Source organism: Megalobrama amblycephala, linkage group LG22, assembly GCF_018812025.1.
Source record: "Megalobrama amblycephala isolate DHTTF-2021 linkage group LG22, ASM1881202v1, whole genome shotgun sequence".
NCBI lineage: Eukaryota > Metazoa > Chordata > Actinopteri > Cypriniformes > Xenocyprididae > Megalobrama > Megalobrama amblycephala.
This window is the reverse complement of record NC_063065.1, coordinates 10,683,438-10,709,656: the sequence shown is the minus strand read 5'-3', so window position 1 is coordinate 10,709,656 and position 26,219 is coordinate 10,683,438. Positions and strand designations below refer to the sequence as shown.

Below are 26,219 nucleotides of genomic sequence, written 5' to 3'. Positions count from 1 at the left end.
TCACACAGAAAATTCCAAAGACAACACACTGCTCACACTATTTGTACTTAAAAACATCATAGAATAGTGCATAAGTACACGAATTGGGAGGCACCTTATGGCCTTTACCGCAGCGTTAGCATTAGCCATTACGCTTTCTTGGCTAACGGTTGCAGGATTGTCATCTAGTGGCTTTGTGCGAGGTTAGTTGCAGTTCGCAACCTCACGACAAAATGCCGCTAAAATTTACACACTGCACCTTTAAATGTAATAGTTTTATTAAATTATATTGTTGCATTAATCTGCATAGAAAAATAGGAAATATCTAATATTGACAGATACTGATAAATTAATTTCTAATATCAGCTGATATATCTTTACCTTCATATCATGTAATTTTAGCATTATTTCTTTAAAATATTACCTATAAAAACAAAAAGTTCACAATGAGACTAAGGATTGTTGTAAAGGAAATAAACATCAGTGGAACACTATTTTATTTTTTTCTGAATATATATATATACAAACATCAAACAGATAATCTCACATCATTATTTTATACACTACTCTAAAAGTCTGTGCGGAGGAAAATCTGTACCACCTCCACCAGATTTCCCATGGGGTGTGGCATTTGATATTTGAAAAACTGGTTTGTGAATGATGGGCTTTGGGAGCTTGAATGGGCACATATTACTGGGCTTTCTCTGCAAGTGCAGCAGCCTCGTCCTTCTCCTTCTGCGCCTCCTCTCTCCATCGAGCCTTCTTCTCCATGTTACGAGAGGTCAGATTGTCATGCCGACCTGCCGCCTGTCATAAAAGGCATTGGTTAAAGGACATGACAGCCATTTATTACACAATCTAAGATGTAATTTCATTTACACAACTGCACACGTTTTTATTACCTGTTTGCCAGTGATAACCATAACGAGACACGCTCCAATGGTCAGTGCCATCATGACATAGCAGGCCTTCACACGTACTCTGTTCCTGGCAGCATCAATCATCTCAAAACTGAAAACAGCACAGTGTTTTCATAAGTATATGCATTAGCATAAAATAGTACATCCACAAATACATGTTTAAACAAAGTCCTGCTGTATAATGCTGTGATTTTACAAAGGAAAACACTAGGGCTGGGTAAAACATATCGATTCCTCGATTTTAATCGACTCTCATTTTTATGAACTGATATCGATTCTTAAATCCAAGAATCGATTAGTCTAGTCTGTTTTCAGTTGATGAATGAACAGAATATGTAGCGCCTCCCATCCAATAAATCGCAATAATCTTGTGCTTTGTTGCTTCTGATATGAAGCAAAGTCTCAGATTTCAAATGACGTCCATCTTATTATGAGATTCAAAAAATAAATATCGTTTTGGCGCTGTTTTAATGTGACGTGACAGATTGCTTTAGCGCCTCAGTTAAAGAGAAGCGGCAGCACGAGCACATGTGAACATCCTCTCCTCCACTTTAATACCAGTTACAGCGCGAAATAAACATGAATGAACATCTGAAGGTATGTTAAAAGATACAGTGAAACTTACCGAAATCCGTATCATGTCTCATGTAATCGCTCAATCAGTGTTTCAACCTCGGAAAGACGTCAATAAAACAGCTTGTAAACAATGTCACGTAACGTCACATTTACCTCAGAAAAACATATTCAGTGACCATAAACTCATTAGTCAGCTAGAAAAGTGAACTCTAGAAAGCAACATTCTGATAAATATAGCTATACCTCATTACATATTCATTATAATTTAATGTTCTTCAATATTTAATGCATGTTTGAATAAATCAGTTATGACAGCCGCGATTTAAATGTTTATATTTCAAAAAAATGAATTGGAGTACAAATATGATTGTAATTCTAAACTTTATTTATAATAAAAACATCATTGAGTGTAATTTAAGTGTTTGTACCTAAATAAATTAATTTAACCTTCATAACATAACCTTAACCTTCTATGTAGAAAGCACTTTAAAAACTATTAATTTTGGAAATTGAATCAGTCTACACTCATTGCACTGTATGTTTTTGATTCACTACAAATAAGTAGTTTATAAGAGTCATTTCTTTTTGAACCGGGCTTCACTGGTTTGTCTCGAACCAGTCCATTTCATAAGAGTCGTTTGTTTTTGAACCGGGCTTCACTGTTTGCGTGCATGTTTGTTTTTGCGTGTAGCTCGCAAGGACATGATGCTTCTTGCCACTATTTTGAGGTAGAAGGTTTTTTTTATTACATATTACATCAAATACAGACTCGAAACTCACAAAACAACTCATATTAAATATGATTTCTTTTGCTGTGGCGCGGCATATTCACACTCAGCACATAAACAGAGCAATATCGTCCATTGGTGTGTGGACGCTATTATAGTTACTGTATTATCTTTATATTTATCGTTCTAGTTGAGTGAACAGGCCTTTACATAATATATATTTTCACAAAGCTACTTAAAGTAGTCGTGCACTAAAAAAAGATTAGGGGTTAGTTAAAATAAATATCACGATTCATTCTTAAATCATCATTTTTACCCATCCCTAGTAAAAAGCAACTGTAAGTATGGTGGGTCAGAAAGGACGTGCCTGTTCTGTTGTGCATCTAACCATCACAAACACATCCCACTCTGATCTCCCTCCAGATACCATGAATTACACTAATTACCTGTCATTACACTAGGACTAAATCTCATTTGAACAGCAGACAGCTCTTGTGTTCCACCAATAAACTGGCACATGACCTCATAAACCAACTACACATTCAGCAGCATGCCTGAAACTGGGGGTTTCTCCAAATGTAAACAGGAATAGCCCACTTACGACACAAATTCGGGAATCTGCTCTGGGGTTTTGAATCGCCCGGACCACACCAGCATCTTCCTATCCCAGTCTGATGGGCGGTAGCCTGGTACTTTAAACCCAAGGCGTTCAGCTAAAGGCAGCAACCAGAGATGAAAAACAAGGTATTAGTGAAGAGAAGTTGGTCTGTTGGGAAAAAGATAAAATTCCCTCCAGTATAATCTGATCCTTGTAGAACAGCCAGAACAGGAACTACACTGTAATTACGCTGTTGCGTGCTACATGCATGTTTTTTCATGCTTTTGAATTCTTTCTGCATCGCAGGTACAAAACGTGCTGGAACGACGTATTTCATTCAGCACTAAAAAGTGCTGTGTCATCACGAGTGCTATGTCATCATGAGTGCTATGTCTTGTCGTATGCCACGTCATTCTAATGCAGGCATGTAGAAGTGAATGTATATTTAGAGTACTGACCCCGTTCTGTGGTCTGCTGGGGTGCGGATGCCCCTTCTTGAGGCTTGCTGCACAGTCTTCTGTTCCCTGTGTTCATCACGCCTCTCCGCCACTGACCTGTGGGGAGGAAAGGGACTATTAAAGGGACAGTTCAGCCTAAATGTCAATTCTGTCATCATCTTTATGACTGTTTGACTTTCTTTTCATTTTAGCTGAACTGCCCCTTTAAGGTTGCCATGGTGATCAATTTTGGCTGTATGATGATGTTTATACAACACAAATATGTTGTTTCCTGTTACATTTGCACACTGATTATAAGTCCAAAATATTCTTGTTCCACAAATGAGGAAATTAATATGAATAAGCATTTGACTTATCATTTGAGCAGCCATTTAAGAATTTATTTGAAAATGTATTTTTACAAACTGTACTCAAATTTATTTCTATATTTACTATATTCAAACTTTATTCAGAGTCTCAGACTCCCCTTAGCAACTATAGCTTCTGCCAAAATTCCAGTTATAGTAAAACTGTTTTTGGGATCTTCTTCTAATAAGCTTAAATTTTTTCATGTCATTGTTCTTTTTAATGACATACTGAGTAATACCAAATTACCACAGATATTATATATATATATATATATATATATATATATATATATATATATATATATATATATATATATATATATATATATATATACATACATACACACACACACACAAAAATATATATATGAAAATATGAAATATACAGTTATATGTATTATATAAAATTATATGTAATAAACAATTATGTATGACTTAATATATAATTTATAAAAGCTATATATATATATATATATATATATATATATATATATATATATATATATATATATATACACACACATACACACACACACACACACAAATATATATATATATGAAATATACAATTATTTGTATTATATAAAATTATATAATGTAATAAGCAATTATGTATGTATATATGTACAGTACAGTCCAAAAGTTTGGAACCACTAAGATTTTTATTGTTTTTAAAAGAAGTTTCGTCTGCTCACCAAGGCTACATTTATTTAATTAAAAATACAGTAAAAAACAGTAATATTGTGAAATATTATTACAATTTAAAATAACTGTGTACTATTTAAATATATTTGACAAAGTAATTTATTCCTGTGATCCAGTCTTCAGTGTCACATGATCCTTCAGAAATCATTCTAATATGCTGATTTGCTGCTCAATAAACATTTATGATTATTTTCAATGTTGTGTACTTTTTTTTTCAGGATTCCTTGATGAATAGAAAGTTCAAAAGAACAGCATTTATCTGAAATACAAAGCTTCTGTAGCATTATACACTACCGTTCAAAAGTTTGGGGTCAGTAAGAATTTTTATTTTTATTTTTTTGAAAAGAAATTAAAGAAATGAATACTTTTATTCAGCAAGGATGCATTAAATCAATCAAAAGTGGCAGTAAAGACATTTATAATGTTACAAAAGATTAGATTTCAGATAAACACTGTTCTTTTGAACTTTCTATTCATCAAATAATCCTGAAAACAAATATTGTACACAAATATTTTGTACAATTGTACACATTAAATGTTTCTTGAGCAGCAGATCAGCATATTAGAATGATTTCTGAAGGATCATGTGACACTGAAGACTGGAGTAATGATGCTGAAAATTGCCATCACAGGAATAAATTACTTTGTGAAATATATTCAAATAGAAAACTGTTATTTTAAATTGTAATAATATTTCACAATATTACTGTTTTTTACTGTATTTTTAATTAAATAAATGTAGCCTTGGTGGGCAGACGAAACTTCTTTTAAAAACATTAAAAATCTTAGTGTTTCCAAACGTTTGGACTGTACTGTATATATATATATATATATATATATATATATATATATATATATATAAAATATACAATCATTTATTTAAAAAATCAGTTATAATTGAAGTGTTGAATTTTGAATCAGTTATAATAGTGTTGAATTTTGAATTTTTTTTTTATAAATGGTAAATTTCTGTAAGAGGGATCAGATTGAGCTCCAGTTCTTTCTTTTTTTATGACATACTGATACCAAGTTACCATGGTTGTTACTAATAATTATTTTTATATTCATAATTTATAAATGCAATACAATTACATTTTAAAATATTAATAATATATAACAATTTATAAATGAAATAAGAATTCATTTACAATTCATGTTTCATTTTGCTGGAAAAAAAACACTATAGTACATTTCTGTAAGAGAGAGCGGATAGAGTTGAAAAATCGTAACAAGTCATTTCACAAGAGGTGTGGCTCTTTTCACGTATTAGATAAAACATTATTAAAAAGTGATAAAATCCATGCAATAACCTTAAATAACCTCGTGAATCCAATCACGGCAGTATCGAAAAGTGAAACTACGTCATAATAATTTATAAACGTTTATAATCATGTGTTCACTGCTTAGTTTTGTGCTGGTAAGTCTTTGAAGAATGCCCACTGTGCCCAGTGCCAACGCTTATCATATGCTGCGTACAAAACAAACATGGAAAATACTGACCTATTAAAGTGCCAAAGGCAGCGCGAGGCCTGCTGATCATGTTGAAGATCATGACGTCTGAAGAAAAATATAATGAAAAATATAATGAAAGAAACAGGACAGTTTTTAAACCATGAAAGCCTGCCAAAACGACAATACCGGGTTTAGTTCCTAACCTGAAAGTCAGTTCGAGTTCATGCGGAGCTGTTGAAAGACTGAAGGACCCTGAGTCAAACAGCTCATATGAGCGCCTGTTAAAGACATACTTACGTAAAGGGATCGTAATGTAGTTGTAAATAGCATAGTTAAATAAGATAATATGCATTATATTTAAAGTTCTTAATAATATTTCCCATAAAGCGCCTGTGGATTTTACACGCACACGTTTAATCCTGATCTTTGTTATCGTGAGAAATAATTACATCAGATAATTTCTGTTAAATTGGCTCATAATAGTATGAGCAATACTCAGTAATTATCTGTAACATTATTTAGTAAGTGTCAAAGACGAAAAGTTTTTGTACTAAGTATAATTCAGGCTGTATTTGGACACCCTCAGCGCGAAGGACCTCTTTGGTACAGTATGGCGGCGCCCGGTAGAGTTCTGAGCTGTGAGGACTTTTCAATGTTTCAGGTAAAACGAGCGAACTTGCCAATGGTCAGGATAAAGTTGTACAGGATTCTTAAACGCATACTGATTTTTATGAGCGCAGTGTTATGATGTTAACGGGAATGTTGTACAAATGACTGACCCTCGGTGGTCTGTTGCACGCAGTCGTGTGGTTCAATGAGCAGCAGAGCAAACATGACACTGTTTTTCTTTATAAATATAAATATAAATATAAATGTATTCATTAAATGGGCTATAACTTATACACAATAGAATATGCAGAAACGATTTTTTTTATTATTAAAGCTTTTAAGTACATATTGTGTAATAAATGGGTAGTTGACATCATGGACTCGAACTTTTTTAGCATTAGCATTTATTTGAAGATAAAGTGTATATTTTAGGTGTTGTGACACTTCTGAGTCATTTTTAATTAATTAAATTTTATTTGTGCGATTTATTTCAATTAATTTAATTATTTCTATGGTATTCCAGATGTCCCCAGTTAATATGAGCTTAAAAAGCTACATGAATAATTATTATACAAGAATTTAAAAACGTAGTTTAAAAATGGGTTTAGATAAACTATATCATGCCACACTGCTGGACTCTGCTTGAAATGTTGTCAACTACCTATGTGTACAGTTATATTGTATACATTTTAAATGATGGTTATGGTTACCATGGGATTTAGCTTGAAGATAATTTAATAATCAGTCATATAAATATTCCTTAAATTGAGAAAATTATTCTTAATTTTTAGGGTTTTAATTAAGGCATCAGAACAACAATGATTGCAATGCTTACAGTAAATGGAAAAAATAACAACTTAAAGATGCAGTCCGTAAGTTTTACCTCTTTGTCGCCATCTCTGTTTGAATCCTGAAATTGCAGTTATTAGGGGAATTAGCGGGTTGTGCTTCGGCACGGCTCCTCAGCCAGATGAATCTGATGTATGTGTGGGTTGTCTATCAACGCACTAGTTGTAGTTGCTGGATTACAAACCGCCATCAAAATGATACATTTAATTATTCCAGCTAGCCGGACTCCTGTATGTATACAGACATGACGTAATGACGCAAAAATGAACGGCGGAAGCTCACATTTCCCGCAAAATCCGACTAGTACCACTGAAATTATAAAACATTATTACAAGCTTACCGTCGTGAATCGGGCTAAGGTAAGGAGATAGTTTTGAACACTGACTGGTTATGTACTTGCTCAAAAATTGATTTTGGATCATTTTTTACCAAAAAAAAAAGTTACGGACTGCAGCTTTAAAAGTTGAATTTTTATTGACACTGACATGGTCTGCTGTTTTTCTATCTCTCCTTATGTCCTCTAGGAAGTATTAAAAGGGATGCGCACCATAGATGACAGAATTGTCCATGCCCTTAATACCACTGTGCCCACGGTGTCCTTTTCTGGCAAAGTGGATGCCACACAGACCTGCAAAGAGCTTTATGAATCTGTATGTATCGCCTTATAAAGCGCCTATGATTATTAGAGATCCCCTAATTCTGTGCTTGATGTATGACTTATTTTAGTGCACTTTCATAGACTGTGATGTGTTAGTTACCAACCCTTTCCTTGTACTTTCTCTGTTTTTCAGCTCATGGAAGCCCATCTTGCCAGAGATAAGGCAATAAAGTTATGTATTACAGAGACCTCTGCTGTCCTCGGGAAGTTACGTGAAGAGAGGGCAAAAGATAGCGACAACTTGTCAATTACCAAGCAACTCAGGAAAGAACAAACTAAGGTAATGCCACTGTCTGCCACCAGAGGGCCCATTACTCTAGTGTTATGTAGTTGTATTTGTTGACTCATAACCAAAGCAATGTCAAATTGTATAAGACTAGAGGTTGACAGCTTGCATAATAACAGATAGTAAGTGGAACCACGTGAATCTGAATGCTTGAAGAAGTGCTTCTCAAATCCACGGTTTTGTTGGGTTCCCTTTTAAATAATCTGAAATCAGGGTTATGGTTAAGTAGAACTAAAACTATTAAAAACATATCTGTTAATTTCTGTCATCCCACATATTAGTTGAAATGAAATATAAATATGTTTAAGTTGAAACACGAAAATTATTAAGTAAGATTATTAATAAAACTTAAACTGAAATAAAAACAAACTAAAAATAAAATGACAACAGCAAATAACAAAATGACTGAAAATTAAACTAAAATTATAAAAAATAAATGCTAATTTAATAATACTATAATAAAACTAACGTAAAAACTAAAATAACACTCTGGAAGTCTGTTCACAAATAGCTGAAATCCAAATCTTCTAAAATCTTCTCAATTTGCCTACAGTTAAAACTCATGCAATCTGAGCTAAATGTTGAAGAAGTGGTCAATGACCGGAGTCTAAAGGTGAGTTTTTGAGAGTGTCTTCTATTGATTCTATTGACTATGAGCTGTTTTCATTCAGAAACATTTGTCACTGATGGCGTTTTCCCCCTAGGTTTTCAATGAAAGGTGCCGAATTCACTACACCCCTCCTAAGATCAAGTGAATGATAGTTCTGTTGTCAACATGAACCACACAGTTATTCTGAGGACAACACCTGGAGCTGAGCCGGGACTTTGAGCCCAAACGTCCCTATCTCTCATCCCACAAGCCCTTCTCTCCGCCAGCGTGCTCTGTCTGTGGCTTTGTGTTTCTACAGTGAAGGAACACTACTGTTGCCCAAGTGTAAAACTTTTTGTATAAATACTGTACAAAAGATTTTATTAAAAATGAAATGTTTTCCAATTGCTGAAATGTCTGTTATTTGCTTTGCAACACAGCAACGAATGTTCATTTGAAGCGACAATAAGATTATTGACCTGTTCTGAGATGTTGACACGTCCTCTAGTGTCAAAGGTTAAAGCAGGGGTTTTTAGCCATGGACCCCCACACATGATGATCCTCAATTTATACTGTGACAATATTATTTGGAATTATTATGTTTAGTCTTTAGTCTATTTAATTAGACTAAAATATTTTTTTTTTATTGAGATCTGATTATAATTTATAATCATTTTTGTTTAAATCTAATATCTAGTTTCTATTCAGTTACATTATAACATTTAATCTTTTTTATTTGTAATCATTTTATTGAAATAAGAGTTTATTTTTGATCATTTTCATTTAAATCTAAAATCTTTTAAATCTAAATATTAGTTTGTTCAGTTACATTGAATTGATTTTTTTTTTTAGATTAAAATTATTTAAATCAGATTACATTTTTAATTAATCATTTGTTATTTACCATGGACTATAGCACTCATAATTTTAATATTCCAAAAGTCCACTATGCAAAACAACAACAACAAACATAACTGTCCATTCATGCATTTCAAATAAATACTTTACATTATTAGCAGTCAAGTATAAAATCACTATTTACTGCATCAATATCACTAAGTACAAAGCCCAAAATGTGAAGAACTGTTGGCATGGATATCTAGATGTGAGTTAAGTGATGTTTTTAGCGTAAGGGAGGGAAAAATGAACTGTTATTGTACAGCTATGCCAAAAGCACAATGGTGACATGTATTTAAAGGATTACCTGCATTCAAAATGAGTTACACTGACTGCAGGTATTGTTTACACACTAGTCAATAATGTTCATTATTGTTAAGGTCATCACATGTAATAAATGAGTTAAAGGTGCTAAAGAGGATCTTTTCGTCGACTGAGAAACCAAAGACTGTTAGTGAGTTTTTGAAATGAGCGCATGCGTAAGAACAGCCCCCCTCCTTCACAGCTCATTTCGAGGGAACGCCTCCCAAAACTCGTGCACGAGTATTGGAACACGAGTGTTTACCACCGGCATTCGCTGTGTCGTGTTAGTGGATTCATTATGTCGGACTCACCGCAGGTAACTCATAATCTGCAGTTGTTACTCCTGTCTCCTGACAAAAACATTGCATGCGGCGCCTGCGGAGTGTGGAAAGTTACTGGAGAGCGCAGCCGCGCACGTCTCGCACAATGAACGTCATGGCAGTGATTGACAAGCCAGAGGGATGATCGCGTAAACGATTGGCTGATGTTTTTAAGGCCCTACCTCGTGCACAGATGATGTATATTAATATTATTCCTTTCAGTGCACCTAATAAATAGTCTTTTATCAGTTAGTAAAGACAGTTTCAAGTAATATTGCAAAAATGTATAAAACAAAACATCCTCTTTAGCACCTTTAACATGTTTCATCTTCAGATGTTAATGTAGGCCTAAACATTTACAGTGTAAAAATGGTAACTGGGGTTTTGGTCAATATTCATGATGATTTGATCTTTCTGGAGGTTTGCTTCAGAAGTATTCAATGGCATCATGATGAGCTTTGGATGTCTGAATGCTGTGCAGCTCCAGTTTTTCTCCAGCATGAGGCAGGGTTTTATATACACGTAGATGAATATAGTCATCCTCACCTATATGCACCTAAAACAGATCATTTAGAAACATTTAAAACGATTATAGTTAAGAACTGTAAGTGTTATATGAGGCTTGTTTACAGATATGGTAGAGAATGGTAAATGTACAGATACATTCAGTCCATTAACAGGGTTCCCCTACGAGTTCATTCATAAAATAACACAGTTTTTTCTTACCTTAATGAAGTAATTTGTCCCCGCAACAACTTGTGTTTTAAAGGATTTGGCGGTGAAAACGTCAAACGTGCGGCCAGCTTTAGTCTCGGCATGAGACTTCATCTGAGGAAAAACGGGAGTTGTCAGTGAATGTTGTTTTATGACACGTCGCTTCACTATTTCTGTTTTTCTGCAATGTAAAGTTGCCAACCTCATCGCATATTTTCTGCACCTCTTCAGTGGCATCTTTCGTCCTCGGATGTTCCGCCACGAAGTAGAGGCATTTTAAATACAGACGGTTAATACAAAATTTACTCGAGAACGACTGTTCACAACAAGATTCACTGACTGGAGAACAAAGACTATAGAATAACACTTGTCTTAAAGGGACTTTGCTTGAAAGTTTACTTCCTGGTGATCACGAGACATTGGAACAGACCATTATTGTGGAATAGACCAAAGAGGGTTGTAGTGTTTCAACAGAGAAAAACCTGGGAGCTGCTTTGCTGATGTGCTTAAATATAAGTCTAAACATGATAATTATTTAACTTTAAACATTAAATATTGATCTTCTTTATGGTAATGTATCTCTGTTCATATTTCATCACCGCAGTAAAGTGGTTTGAACGCATATGTAAAGAGGCTGGCTCCTTCTGTGGGACAGAGAGTAAGAAGGAAAGTTCTGAGTAATCGTGATTAATCACATCCAAAATAATAGTGTTTACTTAATATATGTATTAAAAATCAAATGTTTTCCAATTGCTGAAATGTCTGTTATTTGCTTTGCAACACAGCAATGAATGTTCATTTGAAGAGACAATACGATTATTGATCTGTTCTCAGATGTTGACATGTCCTCTAGTGTCAAAGGTTAATGCAGGGGTGCTGCTTATGATCCTCATGTAAGGGACCCCCATCCTAAAATGTAAAAGACCGGTTCTTGTATAAAGACCCAATTTATACTGTGACAATCAAAATATTATTTGGAAAATATTTAGCTTCTATTCAGGGACATTATTATGTTTAGTCTTTAGTCTATTTATTTAGACTAAAATAATTTGTTTTATTGAGATCTGATTATATTTTTTAATAATTTTTATTTAAATCTTATATCTAGTTTCTATTCACATTATAAAATGTAATCTTTTTTTTTATTTGTAATCATTTTATTTAAATAAGATTTTATTTAGATCATTTTCATTTAAATCTAAAATCTTTTAAATATAAATTTCTGTTCAGTTACATTACATTGAATCGATTTTTTAGATTAATTTTTTTTATTTAAATCAGATTACATTTTTAATCATTTTAATTTAAATCTAATATCTTTTAAATCTAAATATTTAGTTTCTATTCAGTTACATTACATGTAATCTATTTTTTATTTAGAACTATATAATTGCTAAAAAAAAATATAGTTTACCATGTACTCCCTACTCATAACTTAAAGTCCAAATATGCCAAAAGTCCACTATGCAAAAACAAAAACAAGAAGAACTATTGGCATGGATATCTAGATGTGAGTTAAAGGTGCCGTAGAACGTCTTTTAAAAAATTTTAATATAAGTCTAAGGTGTCCCCTGAATGTGTTTGTGAAGTTTCAGCTCAAAATACCCCATAGATTTTTTTTTAATTAATTATTTTAACTGCCTATTTTAGGGCATCATTAACTATGCACCGATTCAGGCTGCGGCCCCTTTAAATCTTGGTCCCTTTAAGTGCTCCATGGCTAACGGGCTAAATTACACACTGACAATGCAAGTTTTAAAAATGAAAATAGCGACGGCTCTCGTCTCCGTGAATACAGTAAGAAACGATGGTAACTTTAACTACATTTAACAGTACATTAGCAACATGCTAACGAAACATTTAGAAAGACAATTTACAAATACCACTAAAATATCATGGATCATGACAGTTATTATTGCTCCATCTGCCATTTTTCGCTATTGTCCTTGTTTGCTTACCTATAGTCTGATGATTCAGCTGTGCACAGATCCAGACGTTAATACTGGCTGCCCTTGTGTAATGCCTTGAACATGGGCTGGCATATGCAAATATTGGGGGCGTACATATTAATGATCCCGACTGTTACGCAACAGTCTGTGTTATGTTGAGATTCGCCTGTTCTTCGGAGGTCTTTTAAACAAATGAGATTTATATAAGAAGGAGGAAACAATGGAGTTTGAGACTCACTGGGTGCTTCTCAATTCTTATTTGTGCATCCTCGTTTCCTTTCCTCGCTTCCTTTCCTCGCGTCTTAGCTCCACCCTTTCAGGATGCGAGGGAAGGACACAAGGAAAAGATGCGAGGACGGAGGAATTGAATCAAGTGAAATGATATATCCTCACTCCCTTTAGTGTCACTTCAAAGCGTCATTAGCTGAACGTGAGGGATCTACCCATATGTTGTTAAAGTTGATTATTTAAAAAAAAAAAAAAAAAAATATTAATAAAGCAAGATGCTCCGTTGAAATATGTAAGATGTCAACTTTATTTAAACTGCATACATTAAAGCATACATTTAAATTATTGCAACAGATATGAAGGGGGAGGAGAATTTATGTGTGCGTCAGGTTTCTCGACGAGAAATTCTTCTGCAAAGGATGCACCTGTGTATCCTCGCTCATGACTCCTCAGGAGGCTTCCTCACTCCTCGATCCTCGCCTCCTAGCGGTGCAATTAGAGAATTGAGATGTCCTTCAAGATGGCTGAGCTCGATCGGTTTCTGGGTCATAGGATGGAGGACGGAGGAGCGAGGAGACGAGGAGGGATATGGAGAAGCACCCAATGTCATTTCCATGTACTGAACTCTTGTTATTTAACTATGCCAAGGTAAATTCAATTTTTAATTCTAGGGCACCTTTAAGTGATGTTTTTAGTGTGAGGGAGGGAAAATGATCAGGGGTCTCATTTATAAAACTGTGCGTAGGATCCCTACTAAAATTGTACGTACGTGCAAAAGCTAGATTCTGCGTACGCACAAAAAAAAAAAAAAATCAGATTTATAAAACCATGCGTACGCCAGAACCTGCGCACAAATCCCTTTATAAATCCCAGTCAGCGGAAGATTGTGCGTACGTGCATCTCCACCCTGTCTCCTCCCCGAAATCACCATATATGGAGCTTATGACGCCTAGTTTTACTATGCATAACCTCATCTGCATATCATTTGCATACATATTCCCATCCACGTGACACCACGGTTAACACCGTCAAAGGTACAAGACATTGGAAAATATTAGATATGGACTATAAATGCAAATTGTGCCACACATATTGATAAAGATCATCCAATATCCTCTTTATGTTTTAGAATAAATATATCAAAATATCCATAAAAACAAAATTGTATAAAATAGCTACTTCAGATAAAGGTTTTAGAATAGAGTTGATTCATTAATTTCCACTGGCCAGATAGTATTTAAATAGTTTTAAACAATTCAAATCAAATTTATGCAGTTTTGCTGATAAGGTGAACATATCTTTTAGGAAGTTTATAGGCTATTTTTAGTGGAAACAGATCGGCCTACTTATTTATTGCAGTGTAAATACAATGTCACTGACAAAGTATTTTAAAAAAGAAAACATGCAAATCTTACCGTTTTCCTTAAATTAGATCCTTCAAATAATTGTTTGAAGATCCTTCACACAGACATCAACGCCTCCTGCATGCAGCTGTGGTTGTACAGTAAGATATTATTAGACCTATTCAAACTGGACAACGGACCGTTCGACCACCGAATCCAGCAGTGTCTTCCATAATATCGAAGTTAAGTGTGCATCACTGATCGTCATTCTCGAAAAAATATTTTGTCATAACATCTGCAGTTTAGTTTAAAGAGGAATTATTGTGCTCCCAGCGCTTTCATTAAAGCAGCGTGTCACTGGAAAAGTGATCGAAAGTAGCACATCTACTATCTCAATTCATATAGGCTAACTTTTGTCTCCAGAATGTGCGTACGCACGGCTCAAAGTTTGCTTAAAGGTGCGCACATTCTCCCGTCAAGTTTGTTTTTATAGATCACAACCTTTGCGTGGGAACTGGCGTACGCACGTTTCCAGCCTCGTTTTATGCGTACGCACGCTTTATAAATGAGACCCCTGGTATTGTACAGCTATGCCAAAAACACAATTGGAGAAATGCATTTAAAAGATGACTTAATTCACAATGAGTTATACACTGCAGGTGTTGTTTACACACTTGTCAATAAATACATGTTCATTATTGTTATAAGGTCGTCATGTAATGAGTTAACATGTTTTGTCTTCAGATGTCAGTGTTCACATTTACAGTGTAATCACGGTAATGGTGGGATTCATGAGTATTTTGGGCAATAATTATGATGATTTGATCTTTCTGGAGGTTTGCTTCAGAAGTGTTCAATGGCATCATGATGAGCCTTGGATGTCTGTATGCTGCGCAGCTCCAGTTTTCCTCCAGCATTAGGCAGGGTTTTATGGACACGTAGATGAATATAGTCATCCTCACCTACATGCACCTAAAACAGATAATTTAGAAACATTTAAAACAATTAATGACTGTAAGCGTTATATGAGGCTTGCTTTTATACGTACATACCCTTTACATTAACAGAGTAACCCTACGTTAATTCATAAAATAACAAGTAGCCTATATTTTCCTACCTTAATGAAGTAATTTTTCCCCTGAACAACTTGTGTTTTAAAGGATTTGGCGGTGAAAACGTCAAACTTTCGCCCAGCTTTATCCTCTGCATGAGATTTTACCTGAGATAAAACGGGAGTTGTCAGTGAATGTTTTATGCCTTTATATAGACGTATGATGACACATCACTTCACTATTTCTGTTTTTCTGCAATGTAAATTATACCAACCTCATCGCATATTTTCTGCTCCTCTTCAGTGGCATCTTTCGCCTCGGATGTTCCGCCACAAAGTGAAGGCATTTTAAATACAGACGGTTAATAAAAAAAATCACTCGGGAACGACTGTTCACAACAAGATTCACTGACTTGAAAGTTCGCTGACTGCTTCTTGGTGATCACGAGACATTTGGAACAGGAATAGACCAAACAAGGTTGTAGTTTTTCAACAGAGAAAGACCTGATATAGCTTCTCTGCTGTTGTGCTTAAATATATGTCTAAACACGATAATTATTTAGCGTTAAACATAAAATGGATCTTCTTTTTGGTAGTAATGTATCTCTGTTCATATTCAATCACCCCCCAAATCCGCACGAGATCCGATTTGATCTCATCCACTTCCAAATGTGGAATTAAATCTGATACATGTCCAATATCTGGACACCTGATCTACGTCTAAACACGTAGGGTGAAGTCAGCAAAAGTGGGACATCAGCTAAAATGGGACAAATCTTTTTGGTGTGTAGTAGAGGGCTGCATTGGGTTTGGGCTCCCGCGGGACCCAACGCAAATCTGGCGGGAGCGGGCGGTTTTACCTTTGCTGCGGGCGGGAGTGGGCGGCAGGGGCGGATCTAGAAAATTATTTATAGGGTGGCATGAGGTCTATGAGGGGTGGCAACACCAAAGCAAGCACCCATGCATAGTTTTTGGAGATTTATGGCCTGACATACACAACTGTGTTCACAAACATTGCATTACCAAAATAAATAAGATTTCAATCCATCATGGCACCAAGTAAAGGCACTATATGAAAAACATCAACAGAATTAAAATGAGTCTGAGCTTGTATCACTAAAGGAGATGAGCAGTTTTATTAATATTACACAGGTTACTTCGATGGCATAAATCACATGTTTTAGTGCAAGTTAAAGAACAAAAACTTGTTTTTTGCAAACAAGTTTTGAGTTTCTGTTGTTAACAGAGGTGGGAATGTCTGTGTGTGTTCACCCAGAACAGCCTATCAACTACATACTCTAGCAACACCCCAGCAATTGCAGCAAGAGCCTAGCAACCACCCAGAATCTCCTAGCAACCACCTAGCAACACTTTAGCAATCACCAGAACATCTATATTCTGGCCTAACCAACCAGTTTTTACATTTTTTAAACAAGACTTTAAGTTGGCTTTATGACAAGCCAAAAACTATGCATGGGTGCTTGCTTTGGTGTTGCCACCCCTCATAGACCTCATGCCACCCCTTTGCCACCCTATAAATAATTTTCTAGATCCACCCCTGCTGTAAATTATTCATTCAGCTCTCTCTCAGATTTTGACTGGTGTGTGTCAGATTTTGACTACATTTGGTAGCATCAGTTTTGCTACCAAATGTAGTCTTTGTTAAACGTTTTGAGAAATGTGTCTTTGTTTTGAGAACTGAGCAAATGGTTTGGGAAACTGGGCCAACTGAATCACTTATAATGTGTTAGCAATCGAGAAAAGCTAAAATAGATTTAGATTCTTACCTAACTAGTTTCTGTGATCGGGATCTTCTTATTGATTTCATGTTACCGTTTCGTCGGATGGCAAAAAGACCTTTATCCATGATGAAAGTGGAGCGGGCGGTCGGTGAATCAGCTCGCAAAAAATTACGAAAATTCGAGGACTTCTGAGTTAGCCGACAAGCAGTAATTTTCCGATTCACGAACAAATGGAAAACAATTCGTAAGTGAACTTGGCTGCGCTGTGTTTTTGACTCCCAAAGAACCGGTTCATAAGAGTCATTTGTTAATGAAGCTGACTACATTGTACCCCTGCAGATGGGGTGGCAAAGCTTTTTCTTAGGGTGGCAGTTGCCACCTCGTGCCACCCCGGTAGATCCGCCCCTGGTGGGCGGTCAGAAAACTTTGCGGGAGACCCGCGGGGAATGGTGGGATTTGGCGTGTATTAGAGATGGAGTCAACAAACGAAGTTGAGAAGAAAAAAATAAAGCGGCTCTTTACTTGACAAAAGCAAAGCAAGACAAGTCAGACACTTGGAAACAATTTTAAAATTCGCACGTTTTATTTTGCGCATTCTCGCATCTAGTGCGCCGTCAGAGAGGGCATTCGTTGTGTGTGAGCGCATCGTGGAAGAAAGACGCACAAGTCTGCGACCGCAGTCAGTCAACAATATACTTTTCCTTCATAGTAATATGGACTAAGAAATGCACGGCCGGTGATCATTCATTTGTTTAAGTAGGCTACGTTATTTTTATTTATTTATTAGTTTATTTTCTTTTTTGCAATAGCCTGTTAAGCAAGGCATTTATATTATTTATTACCAGTTTTTTATTTTTATTTGTTTAAAGTAGCCTATATCTAGTCTACTTTGTAAGTCCTATGTGTTTATTTAATAAGTTAAAGTTATTTCATATTGTGCTTTGGCTTATTTACTTAAACTGTTATTTAAACTGCTTTTTAGTTAATCGTTCGGTGAGGCTATACAGTAAACTGCATTTAAAAACTGAGGTGCCGCTAGTTGTGGTTTTGTTTTAACGGTTAATGTTTTATAACGCTAATAAAAAAACAATGTTTTTATCACGTGTGGTGCGTTGGTTTTGCGGCTACTTCATCTTATTTAAACGGAATCATGTTTAAAGTCTGTTATTCTGGATGTTAACTTGAACGAATTTAGTCTGAGAGTATTTGTTTAGGCCTATTGTTTACAAGCTCTGAGAGAAAGTCCGCGGGAGCGGGCGGGAGTGTACACAAAACTTGCGGGCGCGGGCGGGAGTGGAACACGCGGGTTGCGGGAGCGGTCCTGGTCAGATATTCAGCGGGAGCAGGCGGGTGCGGGTTAAGGAAATCAGTCCCGCGCAGGGCTCTAGTGTGTAGTGCTCTTTAAAAAAAATAGTGATAATGGAGGGTGGTCTTGATATTTTGTAATAACAGAACTTAATCTGAATATCAACATTTGATTGGTCAAATGTAAACCATATGGGCGTGGTTACTAAAGTGCTGGAATGTCTGAGAAACATAGTTTATAGTTCAAAGGGTTAGTTCACCCAAAAATTAAATTTCTGTCATTAATTAGGCTACTCACCCTCATGTTGTTCCACACACGAGACTTTCGTTCATCTCCAGAAAACATAAATTAAGATATTTTTGATGAAATCCAATGGTTTCTGAAGCACACATAGGCAGCAACGTCATTGCACCTTTTCAGGTCCAGAAAGGTAGTAAAGACATTGTTAAAATAGTCCATGTGACTGCAGTGGTTCAAACTTAAAGTCCCTGTAAAGTCATTTTAAAGTAACGTTAGGCCTATGTGCTCTGAGTTTGTCACACCATGTGGTTAATAACAATGTGTTATTAACCACCCAGCCAAATTTGAATGATTAAAAAAATCTGAAAATAAATGAAATAAGTCATCAAAGTCTCGAAAAAATAGGCAGCGCTCTCTGCTCTCAAACGCTGGGGGCGTGTCCGCAGTCGGCGCTGAAACCAAACCCACTCGCGAGAGCTACCATCTCATCAACTGACTTGTCTAATGAGTCAAACGTACTGATGATGCATATAAAAAGTATCACGTCAGAGGGTTGCAAATTTTAGTAGAGTTATTGTGGACTACCTACTTTTTATAACATAAGCACACACGGCAACATACACTCATTGGTGGGCACGTACTGCCGACTGTTGTCGAGTCGACAGATGACGGCGCCGCGAGACGGGAGGATGAAGGCCGGGACGGGAGAGACTCTGTCCGGCTCCATATCATATCATCGGTTGAACGATCACATTAGAATCCTTCATATAATCGTTTTAGGAAATTTAAATAAGGAGACCGAGCTGTATTGTATATACTCGAGATTGAGCGAGTGAGCCGCTGTAGCATTAGGGGTGGCGCCACGCTCGGTGCGTCATCGACAGTTATATAGTGTAATGGGCGGGGCTATGCTCGGGGGACCAAGTGCGTCATCAGACCCCCGTTTTAGCTCCGCCCACAAAATCCTGAACAGAGACTTGGTGAAAAACTGTTTAACGCTCTAACTTTACATTTAAGCATTACACAATTCTCAGTCTATGTAATGTGTTTCAGCAATACATTTGTAACATTTATAAAGTGTTTAGAAAGAATTCTCAGAATTGACTTTACAGGGACTTTAATGTTATGAAGGGATAAGAATACTTTTTGTGTGCAAAATTAAAACAAAAATTATGACTTTATTCAACAATTTCTTCTCTCCTGTCATTTTTGTATAGTTTGTATAAAGACACAATTTATACATTGAAAAATTAATATTATAAATATGCCAAAATATTTGGAAAATATTTAGTTTCTATTCAGTGACATAACTACATTTAGTCTATTTATTTAGACTAAAATAATTTTATATCTTTAAATAGTTTTTATTTATTGAAATCTGATGTTTAAATAATTTTTATTTAAATGTAATATCTAGTTTCTATAGTTACATTAAATATTTTTATTTATAATCATTTTATTTAAGACTTTATTTATCATTTTCATTTAATTCTAAAATCTTTTAAATCTAAATCTTTTATTTCTATTCAGTTAATTAAATTTTTTTATTAGACTAAATTTATTTAAATCTAATATATTTTAAATCTAAATATTTAGTTTCTATTCAGTTACATATATATATATATATTATATATATATATTTAGAATTATATAATTTTTATTTACACCTAAATTTAAAAAAAAAAAAATTATTTACCATGGACTATAGCACTCATAATTTTAATATTCCAAAAGTCCACTATGCAAAACAACAACAACAAACTTAACTGTCCATTCATGCATTTTATGTAAATAGCCTACTTTACATTATTAGCAGTTAAGTATAAAATCATTATTTACTGCATCAATATCACTAAGTACAAAGCCCAAAATGTGAAGAACTATTGGCATGGATATCTAGATGTGAGTTAAGTGATGTTTTTAGTGTAAGGGAGGGAAAATGAACTGTTATTGTACAGCTATGCCAAAAACACAATGGAGACATGTATTTAAAATGAGTTGCACTGACTGCAGGTATTGTTTACACACTAGTCAATAATGTTCATTATTGGTCATCACATGTAATAAATGAGTTAACATGTTTCATCTTCAGATGTTAATGTAAACATTTACAGTGTAAAAATGGTAACAGTGGGATTTTGGTCAATATTCATGATGATTTGATCTTTCTGGAGGTTTGCTTCAGAAGTATTCAATGGCATCATGGTGAGCCTTGGATGTCTGAATGCTGTGCAACTCCAGTTTTTCTCCAGCATGCGGCAGGGTTTTATAGACACGTAGATGAATATAGTCATCCTCACCTACATGCACCTAAAACAGATCATTTAGAAACATTTAAAACGATTATAGTTAAGAACTGTAAGTGTTATATGAGGCGTGTTGTTACAGATACATTCAGTCCATTAACAGGGTTCCCCTACGAATTCATTCAAGTTTTTTCTTACCTTAATGAAGTAATTTGTCCCCGCAACAACTTGCGATTTAAAGGATTTGGCGGTGAAAACGTCAAACGTGCGGCCAGCTTTAGTCTCGGCATGAGACTTCATCTGAGGAAAAACGGGAGTTGTCAGTGAATGTTGTTTTATGACACATCACTTCACTGTTTCTGTTTTTCTGCAATGTAAAGTTACCAACCTCATCGCATATTTTCTGCACCTCTTCAGTGGCATCTTTCGCCTCGGATGTTCCGCCACAAAGTAAAGGCATTTTAAATACAGACGGTTAATACAAAATTACTCGAGAACGACTGTTCACAACAAGATTCACTGACTGGAAAGTTTACTTCCTGGTGATCACGAGACATTGGAACAGACCATTATGTGGAATAGACCAAAGAGGGTTGTAGTGTTTCAACAGAGAAAAACCTGGTAGCTGCTTTGCTAATGTGCTTAAATATAAGTCTAAACATGATAATTATTTAACTTTAAACATTAAATATTGATCTTCTTTATTGTAATGTATCTCTGTTCATATTTCATCACCCCCGTAAAGTGGTTTGAACGCATATGTAACTGGTTAGGGCGTGGATAGTTTCGATGTTAGGAAATTTTTACACAACAAACTATTATTTTGAATTAAAATAATTATTTTAACATTTCAGTCAAGTAGTTGAAAACCCATTTGAGTCCAGCTGACTACTAACGCTTCTGTCACTACTGAATTAACTTAATTTTTACATATAGGGTGAATTCAGGTGAATTGGGATACATTATGCCCTAAAAATGACTGGGGAAAATGTCAATCCTTAATAGAATTCACCCTATTTTTGTAACTTTTTATTTTATTTTATTTTATTTTTTTACAGTATATATAATTTGACGTAATTAGCCTATAATTGATTATTTCTTGCTTATGACTATTTTGATTCAATTTGGTTTGGTGAAGAATACGTTAAAAAATTGTAACTTAATATGCAACTAGGTTGTCCTTAAAGATCTACATAATTGTAAAGTAAATTTGAATAAAACACAAACCAGTTAATCAAGGTCCTCTATGGTAATCTGCACATTTTCAAGCTGAAACCACTCCTCGTAAAATGTAGTTTCATAACAGGTTGATTGTGAACATGTTAAAATGTATAGAAATGGCAACATCACTCCTTCAACTCATATTTAAATGTTTCATTTCATAATAGATATCCTTCAAATTTTGTCTGGAGAATTTGTTCTGCCTGTTTTTGTCTATCCATCGTTTATTCATCATCATGTGTTCATCCATGTGTTCATTCATCACCCCCAGTTCCCTTTACTGTTGAAGACATTATAACACACATGGTTAATGACTAAGCCACACAAGATGTTATCTAAAGAACATGTGCTGCATGTTTTCTTGGATAAAAGTTTAGTTTTTACTTCAGAAAATAAATAAGTAAAACTTAAAGAAATACAAAAGCCTTCTTCCATATCTATTACTAATATTTTTGTTTCTTCAGAGTGTGCAAAGAGAAAGCCACTTAGTTGTGTAAGGTTTTTTCATAACCATCAGAAATTTATGCAATGAAAAATTGGTTGCCTTGACAGCCATTGTACGCATGTATTTGGGTGTCATACTCGGCACGTGTAATAGTTACACAACCTGCACACTTATAAAACCAATCCCACGGGTGTAAACTAACATTTGTGTTCTTCAGTCCTCAGGGTATATTCACTTCCTTCTCTCTGTCACGCTTGCTTTCAGACTTTAGGATTGTTTCCAGCTGTAGGTAAGACACTATTTTAGTGCATTTTTGTTTATATAGTCAATAGTGGTAATGTTAGTAGTGCTTCTGAATTGAGTGCACTTCTGTTAAATATTTTCAGATAACAAGAAGCAGAATATTCTGTTCATTTCAACTGCTCACAATGGGAGATCACAGCGTTCCCCGTTTAGCACTCATAGTCCTTTCTGTTGTCATGTTCATCATCTGCATCATATTCAATGCACTTGCTGGACCAGGAAAAGGTATGTACAGCGGTTATAGGTGGTGAAAAATTACATTTTGGTCGAATATTTTGCTACAATGTTGTTTTTCTCACTCGCAGGTCCTTTTCAGAACACCACTAGCGCTATATCCAATAACTACAATACCGAAATCACTCCCTCGGGATGGACCTTCTCAATCTGGGGTGTCATCTACACCTGGCTGTCCCTCATGTTTGTTTACATCGTCTCCACTACCTGCAGGAGGTATGAACTCTGAACTAGAATCAAATGATAATCAAAAAATAAAGTGGTATGTAATAATAATAATAATAATATGCTGATGTTCATGAGATATTTATGTATAATGTTATTACAGGACTACTTATGGTCCAATGTACTGCAGTCCTGCTGTGTTGCCATATGGATTCTTCATCACATGGATTGCAAACATGCTGCTGAATATAGGCTGGCTCCTTCTGTGGGACAGAGAGTAAGAAGGAAAATTCTGATACATATATATATATATATTAGTGCTGTCAAATGAGTAATCGCGATGAATCGCATCCAAAATAATAGTGTTTACATAATATGTGTGTGTGCACTGTGAATATTTATTATGTATATATAAATACACACACATACATGTATATATTTAAGAAATATTTACATGTATACATGTGTATACATATATAAAAAAACGTATATTAAATATAAATATAATATATTTTTGTTAAATATATACATGCATGTGTGATATACATGCATGTAATAATGTAATAATTCATATATAACACTATATATATAATTTTATATAGGGCTGTAAAACGATTAATCGCGATTAATCGCATACAAAATAAAAGTTTGAGTTTGCATAATATATGTGTGAGTAATGTGTGTAAATAATATGTATATATAAATACACACAAATTAATGTATATATTTAAGAGAAATATGTTATTTATGTACAAAAAATGTATTTATATATAATATAAATTATATAAAAATATAAATAAATACATATACTTGTAAATATTTCTCAAATATATACATGGATGTGTTTGTATTTATATATACATAATAATTACACACAGTACACCCACATATATTAGGCAAACTCAAACTTTTATTTTGTATGCGATTAAGCGTGATTAATCGTTTGACAGCCCTAATTTTATATAGTATATACTTTAATGTATAATTTTATTTAGTAAGTATAGTTTATTGTGTATATAATTATACATGTATGTATAGAATATTTATATTTTATTCATAATTACACATATTTATCTTTGTCATTATCATCATCTTTTGTAAATACTTAAATACTTTGCATTTATTTAAAGGGAGATGATTGCTGCACTGATTTTCCTTGCCTTGATTGCCTTCACAAACTACGTGGTGATCATCTTCACCTGTCATGCCCTCAAACAATATGGAGCCTGGTTAAAGAAATATCACAAAGTAGACCTCTGGTGCATTCGGATATTGGTGAGATATCATTGAAATATTGCTCAACAGCAACTCAAAAACATTATGCAGTTTTTAATGTTGCATCTTCGACCGTGCAGGTTCAGAATGGCATTGCAACATACACAACATGGACAACTATCGCCACTTTGATCAACTTCACTGTTGTGCTGAGATATGATGCTGGAATGACCCAATCAGATGCAGCAACTGTCTCTCTCTCTATTCTTTTGGGTGTAGCTATTTCTTGGTAAGACTTTAAACTCTAATATATCATGCTAAATAAATGAAAGATGTTAATCTTGAGATTAATGCGTGATGATTTTTACAGGTTTATTCTTGAGAACTTTGTGTTTGAAAAGCACCTGAGATACATTCTGACAGTCTACCCTGTTGTCATTGTGGCTTTGAGCGGAAACATGACAAAGAACTTTAACTCCGCGGATCCAAGTCGTAATGGCATTTACATAGGTAAGCCGGGACAAGCGCTGGACCTCATAATAATTCTGCTGTTATGTTCTTAATCTGTTTTGTATTTCATGACAACAATATTGTGTGTTGTATTCCACAGCTGTGTTACTGGGGTTGGCTTGTACGCTATTTGCGATCAAAGTCTTGCTGGTTATATGGAGGCATATTAAACATCCTCTCTACATGAATACAGACGAGGTCATGTCACCGATGGAAATCGCTGAAAAGCAAAAGAAGGTCTTCGCTTAAACGGAACTGTTCTTATAATTGAATTTTATATTTGTAATCATACTATAATATGCTTTTTTATTAATGGTATTTTTTTTTTTTTAATTGTTCAAATGTGTACATTGTTTATATGTACTTTTGATAAATATTAAAAAATAATATAAGAAAGCTTGTGTAACTGAGTTACACAAAATGAATTGCTCTTATCAGGGCAGGGGGCGTCCTAGCTGAATATCTGTACAATGACCATGATCTGTGCACTGTTATGTACATTTTTCTGCAGCAATAAAATCATAAAAGTCACCTGAGAATCATAGTAAAGTTTTAGAGGGGAGGTCAAGAGGCTGATGGCTTGATCCCAACTATAGGTTGACTGAAGATGAGTTATTATGAGCACAGTACTGTATTATCAAATGAAGGAGTTGTGTATTGCTCTGTGTAAAAACAGTTTGCATTGTATTGTCTAATAACTCAAGTGGTTACAGGTGACATCTGTATAAAAATATTGCTATTGTTGATGAATAAAAAAAATTATAGAAAAATCAGAATCTTATTTATTTATTAAAATCCTATATTAAAGGTATAAATCTTCTTCCTTTATTAATTAATAATTGTTTGTTTTTCATTAAAAGCATTGGAAGCAGATGGAAAGATAACTTTTATTTGTAATAATTAAAAAAAAATGTAAAAAAATAAAGTCAAATTGTAATCTGCGACATAATGGTATATTTAAATTTAACTTAATTTATTTTGAATAATTTTAAGGCATCTCATTAATCGATTGATGATTTACCTTGTCCTTTTT

At 34.6% G+C, this 26,219-nt stretch overlaps 6 protein-coding genes across 8 annotated transcripts; 2 read left to right on the top strand and 4 right to left on the bottom strand.

The window, feature by feature from the left end:
* Positions 1–459: 459 nt before the first annotated feature.
* fam162a (family with sequence similarity 162 member A) lies at positions 460–6,059 on the bottom strand. Its single transcript, XM_048174219.1, has 6 exons — positions 5,967–6,059; positions 5,812–5,868; positions 3,260–3,355; positions 2,805–2,916; positions 882–990; positions 460–786 (listed from the first exon to the last, which is right to left on the bottom strand). The coding sequence occupies exons 2-6, from the start codon at positions 5,861–5,863 to the stop codon at positions 670–672; spliced, it is 486 nt and encodes a 161-aa protein (XP_048030176.1). The 5' UTR covers positions 5,864–5,868; positions 5,967–6,059; the 3' UTR covers positions 460–669.
* A 210-nt stretch (positions 6,060–6,269) lies between these two features.
* mix23 (mitochondrial matrix import factor 23) lies at positions 6,270–9,163 on the top strand. Its single transcript, XM_048174220.1, has 5 exons — positions 6,270–6,424; positions 7,746–7,871; positions 8,013–8,159; positions 8,719–8,778; positions 8,870–9,163. Exons 1-5 carry the CDS (start codon positions 6,374–6,376, stop codon positions 8,918–8,920), a joined length of 435 nt encoding a protein of 144 aa, XP_048030177.1. The 5' UTR covers positions 6,270–6,373; the 3' UTR covers positions 8,921–9,163.
* Positions 9,164–9,725: 562 nt separating this feature from the next.
* LOC125257652 (cystatin-B-like) lies at positions 9,726–21,646 on the bottom strand. 2 transcript variants are annotated; one of them, XR_007182440.1, is made up of 4 exons: positions 21,482–21,646; positions 21,292–21,393; positions 20,848–21,157; positions 9,726–9,976 (listed from the first exon to the last, which is right to left on the bottom strand). XR_007182440.1 is itself a non-coding variant. In XM_048174222.1 (3 exons), the coding sequence occupies exons 1-3, from the start codon at positions 21,551–21,553 to the stop codon at positions 21,029–21,031; spliced, it is 303 nt and encodes a 100-aa protein (XP_048030179.1). In that variant the 5' UTR covers positions 21,554–21,646; the 3' UTR covers positions 20,610–21,028. The 2 variants fall into 2 exon arrangements, 1 of the variants encoding a protein (XP_048030179.1); XM_048174222.1 differs by lacking the exon at positions 9,726–9,976 and having other exon boundaries at positions 20,610–21,157.
* On the bottom strand, positions 10,471–11,421 carry LOC125257654 (cystatin-B-like). The gene is given in 4 exon segments (XM_048174224.1): positions 10,471–10,830; positions 11,001–11,102; positions 11,191–11,232; positions 11,234–11,421. Coding segments are annotated over 4 exon segments (303 nt in total). The 5' UTR covers positions 11,264–11,421; the 3' UTR covers positions 10,471–10,701.
* On the bottom strand, positions 15,123–16,204 carry LOC125257653 (cystatin-B-like). Its single transcript, XM_048174223.1, has 3 exons — positions 15,835–16,204; positions 15,626–15,727; positions 15,123–15,480 (listed from the first exon to the last, which is right to left on the bottom strand). The coding sequence occupies exons 1-3, from the start codon at positions 15,904–15,906 to the stop codon at positions 15,352–15,354; spliced, it is 303 nt and encodes a 100-aa protein (XP_048030180.1). The 5' UTR covers positions 15,907–16,204; the 3' UTR covers positions 15,123–15,351.
* A 1,257-nt stretch (positions 21,647–22,903) lies between the features above and the next one.
* On the top strand, positions 22,904–25,956 carry si:ch211-161h7.5. 2 transcript variants are annotated; one of them, XM_048174217.1, is made up of 8 exons: positions 22,904–23,048; positions 23,146–23,287; positions 23,368–23,512; positions 23,625–23,738; positions 24,592–24,736; positions 24,817–24,965; positions 25,047–25,186; positions 25,287–25,956. In XM_048174217.1, exons 2-8 carry the CDS (start codon positions 23,188–23,190, stop codon positions 25,433–25,435), a joined length of 942 nt encoding a protein of 313 aa, XP_048030174.1. In that variant the 5' UTR covers positions 22,904–23,048; positions 23,146–23,187; the 3' UTR covers positions 25,436–25,956. The 2 variants fall into 2 exon arrangements, with proteins under 2 accessions (XP_048030174.1, XP_048030175.1); XM_048174218.1 differs by having other exon boundaries at positions 22,910–23,048; positions 23,179–23,287.
* Positions 25,957–26,219: the final 263 nt, after the last annotated feature.

Bases quoted from the DNA above. Each gene is read 5' to 3' on its own strand.
- fam162a (XM_048174219.1), bottom strand. From the start codon at position 5,863: ATGATCTTCAACATGATCAGCAGGCCTCGCGCTGCCTTTGGCACTTTA. The intron at 991-2,804 runs GTAAGTGGGCTA...TGCTGTTTTCAG, and splicing joins CAGATTCCCGAATTTGTGTC to TTTTGAGATGATTGATGCTG. The intron at 787-881 runs GTAATAAAAACG...CTTTTATGACAG, and splicing joins TGGTTATCACTGGCAAACAG to GCGGCAGGTCGGCATGACAA.
- mix23 (XM_048174220.1), top strand. From the start codon at position 6,374: ATGGCGGCGCCCGGTAGAGTTCTGAGCTGTGAGGACTTTTCAATGTTT. The intron at 6,425-7,745 runs GTAAAACGAGCG...TATGTCCTCTAG, and splicing joins AGGACTTTTCAATGTTTCAG to GAAGTATTAAAAGGGATGCG. The intron at 8,160-8,718 runs GTAATGCCACTG...ATTTGCCTACAG, and splicing joins TCAGGAAAGAACAAACTAAG to TTAAAACTCATGCAATCTGA.
- LOC125257653 (XM_048174223.1), bottom strand. From the start codon at position 15,906: ATGCCTTCACTTTGTGGCGGAACATCCGAGGCGAAAGATGCCACTGAA. The intron at 15,728-15,834 runs GTTGGTATAATT...GTTTTATCTCAG, and splicing joins AGCAGAAAATATGCGATGAG to GTAAAATCTCATGCAGAGGA. The intron at 15,481-15,625 runs GTAGGAAAATAT...TATCTGTTTTAG, and splicing joins GGAAAAATTACTTCATTAAG to GTGCATGTAGGTGAGGATGA.
- LOC125257652 (XM_048174222.1), bottom strand. From the start codon at position 21,553: ATGCCTTTACTTTGTGGCGGAACATCCGAGGCGAAAGATGCCACTGAA. The intron at 21,394-21,481 runs GTTGGTAACTTT...GTTTTTCCTCAG, and splicing joins TGCAGAAAATATGCGATGAG to ATGAAGTCTCATGCCGAGAC. The intron at 21,158-21,291 runs GTAAGAAAAAAC...GATCTGTTTTAG, and splicing joins GGACAAATTACTTCATTAAG to GTGCATGTAGGTGAGGATGA.
- si:ch211-161h7.5 (XM_048174217.1), top strand. From the start codon at position 23,188: ATGGGAGATCACAGCGTTCCCCGTTTAGCACTCATAGTCCTTTCTGTT. The intron at 23,513-23,624 runs GTATGAACTCTG...ATGTTATTACAG, and splicing joins GTCTCCACTACCTGCAGGAG to GACTACTTATGGTCCAATGT. The intron at 25,187-25,286 runs GTAAGCCGGGAC...TGTATTCCACAG, and splicing joins TCGTAATGGCATTTACATAG to CTGTGTTACTGGGGTTGGCT.